Source organism: Lactuca serriola, chromosome 1 (assembly GCF_051521515.1).
Source record: "Lactuca serriola cultivar US96UC23 chromosome 1, Lser_US96UC23_V15, whole genome shotgun sequence".
Classification (NCBI taxonomy): Eukaryota; Viridiplantae; Streptophyta; class Magnoliopsida; order Asterales; family Asteraceae; genus Lactuca; species Lactuca serriola.
The window spans coordinates 98,083,732-98,092,009 of NC_136408.1; the positions used below are offsets into that span (position 1 = coordinate 98,083,732).

The 8,278-nt window shown below is 37.1% G+C and overlaps 1 protein-coding gene across 1 annotated transcript; it reads right to left on the reverse strand.

Moving 5' to 3' along the window:
- Positions 1-6,221: 6,221 nt before the first annotated feature.
- Positions 6,222-7,951, reverse strand: LOC145095856 (2-alkenal reductase (NADP(+)-dependent)-like). Its single transcript, XM_079033676.1, has 5 exons — positions 7,671-7,951; positions 7,325-7,502; positions 7,062-7,228; positions 6,902-6,984; positions 6,222-6,800 (listed from the first exon to the last, which is right to left on the reverse strand). Exons 1-5 carry the CDS (start codon positions 7,893-7,895, stop codon positions 6,422-6,424), a joined length of 1,032 nt encoding a protein of 343 aa, XP_078889802.1. The 5' UTR covers positions 7,896-7,951; the 3' UTR covers positions 6,222-6,421.
- Between the last annotated feature and the right edge of the window lie 327 nt (positions 7,952-8,278).

The window sequence follows — 8,278 nt, forward strand, 5'->3', positions numbered from 1 at the left end:
TTGTTGATCGCTCAGAGTCGCCAGAAGAGTTATGCGGACAGACGTCGGTCCGAGCTCGAGTTTCAGGTTGGTGACCTTGTGCTCTTAAAGGTCTCTCCTTGGAAAGGAGTGATTCGATTCAGGAAGAGGGGCAAGTTGGGACCTCGATATATTGGACCTTTCCAGGTAATCGCTAGGGTTGGCAGGGTAGCCTACCTGTTGGATCTACCTGCTGAGTTGGGTCAGATCCACGACACCTTTCATGTGTCGCAGTTGAGGAAATGTATTGCTGACGAGTCGGCAGTGGTACCATTAGAGGATATACAGGTGGATGCAGGCCTGAACTATGTTGAGAGACCAGTGGCAATTAGGGATCGAAAGGTTAAGGTTCTGAGGAACAAGGAAGTACCCTTGGTGCAAGTGCAGTGGCAACATCGGAAGGGGTCCGAGCTGACATGGGAGTCCGAGTCTGAGATGCGGGAGCAGTATCCGGAATTGTTTTCGGTATAAGACTTCGGGGACGAAGTCTGGTTCTAGTGGGGGAGAATTGTAACAGCCCGAAATCCAGGTACCCTTTTATTTAGCCCTTCATCTTTAATTGTTGTCATTTTAGGGCTTTTATGTTGGGCGAGTACGCTGGGCGAACAAGGAGTACGCTGCGCGTACTCGCGCGCTTCATTTATACGCATCCCCCCCTCGGGTATGCTGGGCGTACCCAAGGTTACGCTGGGCGTAACTGGTTTAGACCTAAAAACCCTAATTTTTGGTGGTTGGCTATAAAAGGAATGAGATGGCTTGACTCCTCAGCCACCATCCCTCAGAAAGAAACCCTAAGAGAGTGTTCCTTCGTTCCTAGCCCTTTTGTGAGTGTTCTAAGCTTGGTGGTGTCATTTCAAGGTAGCAAAGGAGAAGAAGAGTCCATTGTGAAGGCTAGAAGCTGGTGTTCAAGTGTAGATCCGGGCTTAGCAAAGGTTGGAGCTTCTTTTTAAGGTAAAAAGTTTAGATCTTGACTTGTAGATCTTGTGGTATGCTTTATGGACCATTTTCTAGGGTTTTGGTTCCAAAGGTGGAGACTTTATGAGCAAGTGGTCTCCATTAGCTTAGATCCATCATATTTTTGGTCCATTTGAGTTGTAGATCCATAAAAATGTAATCTTGGACGTGAATGATTAGCCAAGCATGAGATCTAGATCCTTGAGTTGAAATGGAAAGGTGTTAAGGAGTGTAAGAGCCTTTACAGCCATGCCAAGGCTTAAAGGTTCCGACTTTATGAGTAAGGATGCTTAAATAAGGTCGGATCTAGAAGTTGAAGTAGTGGCTTAACCGATTAAGACCAGAAATGAAGTGTGTATAGATCTGACTATTACGCTGGGCGTAACTCCCAGTAAGCGCAGCGTACTGGGTGGAGACCCCGACTATTGAGTTGGCGATGTACGCCCCGCGTACATCAGTCTGTACGCCCCGCGTACATCAGTCTGTACGCCCCGCGTATTGAAGATGTTGACTTTTGCTGACTTTTAGGGTTTTGGTCAACATGTGGACTTTGAGTCAAGGGAGGGTAAAATGGTCTTTTACCCCTCTGAGGAATGTTAATAAGGGGTAAAGTCTAGTGGTGGAAGTCTATATTAATTAAAATGATATTCGTTATGATTTGGCGAGGTTAAGTCTTCGTTTGGGATTCGGAGATAGCGAGCACGTGAGATTCTAGACTTTCCACGAGGTGAGTTTTCTCATTATACTGTACCCGCAAGGGTTTTATTGTGTGACCGGAAGGTCGGATATGTTATGAGTTGTATGCATCGTATATGATAAGTTAATCGTTTATATGTGCTGTGTATGCTATGCTTGATATGGGTCGGAAGGCATTATGTTATGGGCCGAAATGCATATATGTTATGGGCCGGAAGGCATCGTGATGAGGACTGTAAGGTAGGACCGGAAGGTTTACCGAGTCGGGACGGAAGTCCCCTGAGACACATGGACCGGAAGGTCAGGGACTGGAAAGGCATATGTGCGTAAGAAGTATTTTGGGGAACTCACTAAGCATTTATGCTTACAGTTGTTGGTTATGTGTTTCAGGTACTAGCGAGGACCGTGACAAGGCGCCGACGTGATTTGTACACACTGACGAAGGAACTGTTTTATGATCATGGGATGTATTTTGTTACAACGACATTGGTTACACATGTGATTTCATAATATTAAATGATGGTTTATGTTGTTTGAAAAATGAAAAATTGTTTTGAAAATTTGCGTTGTTACAACACATACACAAAAACACACACAACCATCCTTCACGGTGGCTGGTGGCGACAAACAGCGGTTGAGGGTGACAGCCACCACCTCACGGTGGTGGCAGGTTCTCCATTGGTTCCCAAACAAGCCAACAATTGCCAAACTTAAACCAACAACCTCAGATCACGATTCAGAACAGAAAATACGTACCTACTCTCGGCCATATTCGTGGTGGCTTAAGGCAGTCGGAGGAGAATAAGCCCGTCGTGACTGTTGCTTGGAGTAGAGGCGATGACGGCAACGCAACGAAAAATAAGTGGAGGGAAAGAGAACAGTCACAACAGAAGACTGGAGGCGGTGTCCTGCCGACGAACGGAAGTTGTGGTCGCATCTTTCAGCTCCGACGACCCACATGACGACCAACGACGATCATGACGTCCGGAAGTCGCGACGACGTCCCGATGGCGAACAAGCGGTAGCAACGAACTTGTCTGGTCGGAAAGGTGAACGGAGAAAGGGGGGGGGGGGGGTTGGTGAACTCAAGTGGCGGCTGCAATGGAATAGTAGATTTAGGGTTCGCTGTTTCATTTCCACCGAGAGGCAAAAGAGATACGGGTATATCCCGTGTCTCATTCCAACGTTTGAGCCATTTTTACAACTTCATTCCTCCTCACAATATTTGTTTTCAACATAAATCCAAAAGTAACCTTTTTGGCCCCTGGCTCCATAAATTCATTTCAACTTCAATCTAATAATTACCATTCAGCCCCCAGCTTCTAAAATTCCTTCCAAATTTAATTCAAAACTACCCTTTTAGTCCCATATTCCGAAATTATGACAATTAACTCCCATTATGATTTTAGGGCTCAATAAAATAATATAAAAAATATATTTCTCAACGCGAGGTTCATTTATTTAGCTTATTTAATCTTGTTTATTTAAATTCCAACTAGGATGTTACAAATTTATTCCAACTCAATCCCTTCACAGTCTACAAAAGACACTTAAGTCCCTCCAGTTTATTACAAATTCTAAACCTGCACAAAACTAAGAAATTCATAACAATTCATTACAATTAACCCAGTTCAAGGTTGTATGAAATACTTTTCCTAACATGTCTTTAAAATTCGGAGAACTCTTAGACACAATAACACTTTTTCCAAGACATGTTTTTAAAAATCAGAGAGCTCTTATAACAAGTTTTAAATGTCAATTTTTGGAGGCATGCATAAACCAGCTTAAAGTTATAACCATAAAATGAAATATATGGTTTAGTATTGATCAAATATAAAGGTTTACCAACAAGCATTTGATAAGCAATAATATTATCCGACAACACATCTTATGAATTCACACCCTCTTTGCTTACTACATCATTAAGACCTGAAGGAATTCAATAGGTTTACAACACAAAAAATCAAACTCATGTGATAACTTCAAACAATATTCACTTTGTGAAAGACAAAGTCCAAATGAAATTTCAACAATCTCAATACCTAGAATGCATTTTAAGTTTCCAAGGTCCTTAATCAAAAACAAAGTTCTCAAAAACAAAAAACTTTAACACTTCAAATTTCTTTTTCATAATTTCATGTGGAAAATATCATCTACACAAACCAAAAGAATCACAAGCACATGACCCTTTGATTCGGTAAACAATCAATAATCACTTTTACTTTGAATAATCCAAATATCAAATAAAGAATTTGTAGGTTTTTAATCCACTTTCAAGAGCATCTTTCAAACCATATAATAACTTAACTAATATGCACATATGTTGATCATTATGTGAAAAATATCCTTAAGGATGATCCATATACACCTATTCTTCAAATGATGCATATAAGAAAGCATAATGTACATCAATTTGACAATTATTTCAATTATAACTAATAGCCATGGAAATGACATACCTTACAATTACCAATTTAGCAACGGATGAAAATGTTTCGTCGAAATCAAGATCCCCACATTTGGTAACTATCCGAGCTTTATAAAGCTCAATATCACCATTGGATTATATTTTATCTCATAGACGCACATACAACTAATAATTTTTCTACCACTATGTAGATCGGTAATTTTGTTTGGATAGTTAAATAAATGAGTTTTGAAGTGAAAGTACTTGTTATAGAAGATTTAGTAAGGTGAAGTGATATAATTGGGACAACTTTTAAACAATGCTAACATGGATTATAATGATCAAAGTTTTAGTGAAATTTATGTTTAAGTACGTTGTACATATGTTAATGCATGGAAAAATATATATCACATAATTAAAATCTCCCTTTATCTGTTTGTAACTTTCTCCTTTAAAACTTTATAATTCCCCCTAGCATCTTGCTGGGGGTTGTTTTGTTTTGTTTAATATTATTTGCCGGTTAAAAAATACATATTTAAAATCTAGTTTAGGATGCTAGAAGTTAATATAATGGATTATTTATGGTGTTGGAAAGGTGAAAGACCTCGTAAAGTAAACTAGGTTCAAATTTGAGAATTATGACATATATGTTCCAATGATCAAAGTTTAAGTAAAGTTTATGTTTGGAAAATTCATAATATGTTTAAGAATGATAATTTATATACCCGAAACTATACTTAGGCAAGAAATGATAAAAATGAGTAGGCAAAATGGGAAATCTTATGAAGATATGAAAAGAATTAGATTAAGTGAAATGTGGCTTATATCACTTATTTTTGTTCGGTTTGTAGTTACGACAAATAGAAACAAGTAGCACAAATATATAATCAATACAACTGGAGTTGAAATGAGAAAGTTACGGAGCCAAAAAAACCGTCTATGCTCGGTCCACACATCAACATGCATTGGGCATGCGTGGTCCGCATTGACCATGATGGAATGATGTTAGGCCAAGTATGCAGAAACAACAACTTTCTTACCGATATTTTTGCCTGACATAAAAGATAACAATGTCCCTATATAAGTAACAAACAAAGGTGATGCCTATGCTTAATCGTGTGATTTCGTTTATTACCGTTGGGACAAGTATGCAATAACAACAAAAAAAATACTATCTTGCCATATAAGAATATTCAAAATTTCACTATTCATAATATATTAAATTACAGTTTTGGTCATTATGGTCTGGTAAGATTCGCACTTTCAGTCCAACTTTTGAAGATTTGACAAGATGCATCCGTATGGTTTAAAAAAATTGCAATGCATATCCTCAGTCTATTTTAAAAGACCATTTTACCCTTATTTTTATATTTTGTTGTTCTTTTCTCTTTCTCTTTCTTTCTCTCTCTCTCTCTCTCTCTCTCTCTCTCTCTCTCTTTATATATATATATATATATATATATATATATATATATATATATATATATACACATACGCACACACTTAGGATCAAATAACAACAATAATTGTATAACTGAGAACGCAAGATCAAATCTGGGTCACATATTTTGTTTTGCCGCAAAACCCGTCTGCGTATTGGTGTGACGGAAGAACATAATATTCATGTGTGAATGTTAACCACGATCACTAGGCTACATATTTATTTTTACCGCAAAACCCTTCAGCATATCGGCGAGACGGAAGAATATAATAGTTATATGTGAATAGGTATATTCACATATGAATAAGTATATATTTATATTCTCAAGTGATTATATATATATATATATATATATATATATATATATATATATATATATCATCTGTTCGGTCGTCGCGGTACGTTCCTCCGTCATGTCGGTACGTTAGAGGGTTTTGCAGCAAAAATAAATATGTGATCCAGTGGTGGTTGCGTTAGTTGTGGTGATGATGGTTTATATTCACGTATGAATATTAAGTTCATCCGTTGCGCCGGTACACGGGAAGGTTATGCGGCAAAAAAAAGATGTGGCCTAAGTTTGCTCTTGCGTTCTTGATTTCATAGTTGTTCTCATTTGAACCTTCTTTTATATATATATATATATATATATATATATATATATATATATATATATATATATATAAAAGAAAAACAAAAATATAAAAGTAATGGTAAAATGATCTTTTTAAATAGACTAAGGATATACAACACTATTTCTTTAAACTATACAGATGCATCTTGTCAAAATTTCAAAGATTGGACTGAAAGAACGAATCTAATCAAATCACAAGGACCAAAACTGTAATTTACTCTTCATAATAATAACACCCTCATATGGATAGCATTTAAAGCTAAACCATATCTACTCATTCATGGGCTACAACCACAACTTGCTTGCCAACATTTTTGCCTGAAAAAAGACCTAACAAAGCCGCAGGTGCACTCTCAAGCCCTTCTCCAATATCTTCAATGTAACATATCTTCCTTTCTTTTATCAATGGTATAACCATTTCCATGTACTTTGGATACAAATTAAAATGATCACCTACAATAAATCCTTTCATGTGAAGTCTTTTCATTATTATGTGTGACAAATTCCTCACACCCTCCTCTTCATTCAGGTTGTATTGTGAGATCATTCCACAAACCGAAATGCGTCCATTTGTTTTCATGTTTAAAAGCACTGCCTCCAACATCTTTCCACCAACATTCTCAAAATATATATCAATTCCTTCTGGAAAGTATCTGAGATTAATTAGAAAAAAAAAAAAACATTACAAAAAACTAATCTTTATATTGGCCTTTCGTGTGACAATTATATATGTTCTTTGTTTGGGCTAACTAACCTTTTAAGAGCTTCATCAATATCTTGCTCATCCTTGTAGTTAAAAGCCTCATCAAATCCAAATTTATTCTTCAATAGCTCAACCTTGAATGACACATGTTTTTGAGAAATGTATGCCAATAAATCATCATATAACGGAAAATAATGCGCAAATTAATCACCTTTTCGTTGGTTCCAGCAGTGCCAACAACATAGCATCCGGTCAGCTTCGCAAACTGCCCGACAAGCTGACCGACTGCCCCCGAAGCAGCTGAAACAAAGACATACTCTCCTTTCTTTGGAGCACAAATCTCATAGAAACCATAATACGCAGTCATACCATGCACACCTTGAAGAAACACCAAAGGAATAGAAATCATTTTACAGAATTAATTAAAGATCCCTAATTTACAGAATCTTAAAGGTTTTTAAACATAAAACATACCAAGGATTCCTATATAATAGGAAAGAGGGACATCCGTATGTTGAATCTTGAATAGGGCATCAGGAGCAGTGATAATGGTGTATTCTTCCCATCCAGTCCATCCCCAAACTAGGTCACCTTTCTTCAAGTTTGAATGCCCAGAATCCACCACTTTAGCCACTCCTAGTCCTGCTATGGGCTGCAACATCAAAACGTTCACAAGCCAGATTATAATTTTGTGGAAACTGATAACCACTGAGCATTAAAAGTGATAGCAGATATGCTTAATTGTAAGTCAAAGTATGCATTCGTATATAAAGGGATAGATTTACCCTAAAAAATATGAGAATGAGTGTGGAATTCATACCGAACCAGGAGTGAAGGATTCAAGGTGACTGACTTGACTTTTGCTCATCAGACAACACAGGTATGGATCACAGGAGAGATAAAGGTTCTTGACAAGGACGCCATTGGAGCCTTTTGGGAGCTTGAGGAGGATGGTGGAGGAAGTTTTAAGGAGCATGTCTGATTCCTTGGGGAGGCCATTAACGTAATCCTTCAATATCACCTGCTGATTTCTCACTTCTTCCATTTAACCGATAAAAAAAGAACTAGAGCTCACAAATTATAAATTTATTGTGTCTAATCCGATCCTCGTTGAGTTTGACCTAATAAATACATAAAAATAAAAATAAATAATATAAAAATCTAACTAGTACACGTTTTTTTTTCTCTAGACATCTCCATCGTGGGTCCCATGGGTCCCATGGTTAATTTACATATTTTTCACTTGTGGATGCCCTTCACTCGTGGATGCCGCACATGGCTAGTCCGTGGGGTCACTAAAAAAACATGGTTTTTATTAATGAATTTTTTCAATAACAAAAAAAGTTTTGAAAAACAAGAACCTATTGATTGAATTTTTAAGAGTTTTTAACCAGTAAACTTTTTTTAATTTTTAATTTTTTTTGATAT

Excerpts from the sequence above, each read along its gene's own strand:
- LOC145095856 (XM_079033676.1), bottom strand. The coding sequence starts at position 7,895 with ATGGAAGAAGTGAGAAATCAGCAGGTGATATTGAAGGATTACGTTAAT. Across the intron at positions 7,229-7,324 it reads CTATTATATAGGAATCCTTG|GTGTGCATGGTATGACTGCG; the intron begins GTATGTTTTATG and ends TGTTTCTTCAAG. Across the intron at positions 6,985-7,061 it reads CTGCTGGAACCAACGAAAAG|GTTGAGCTATTGAAGAATAA; the intron begins GTGATTAATTTG and ends GTGTCATTCAAG.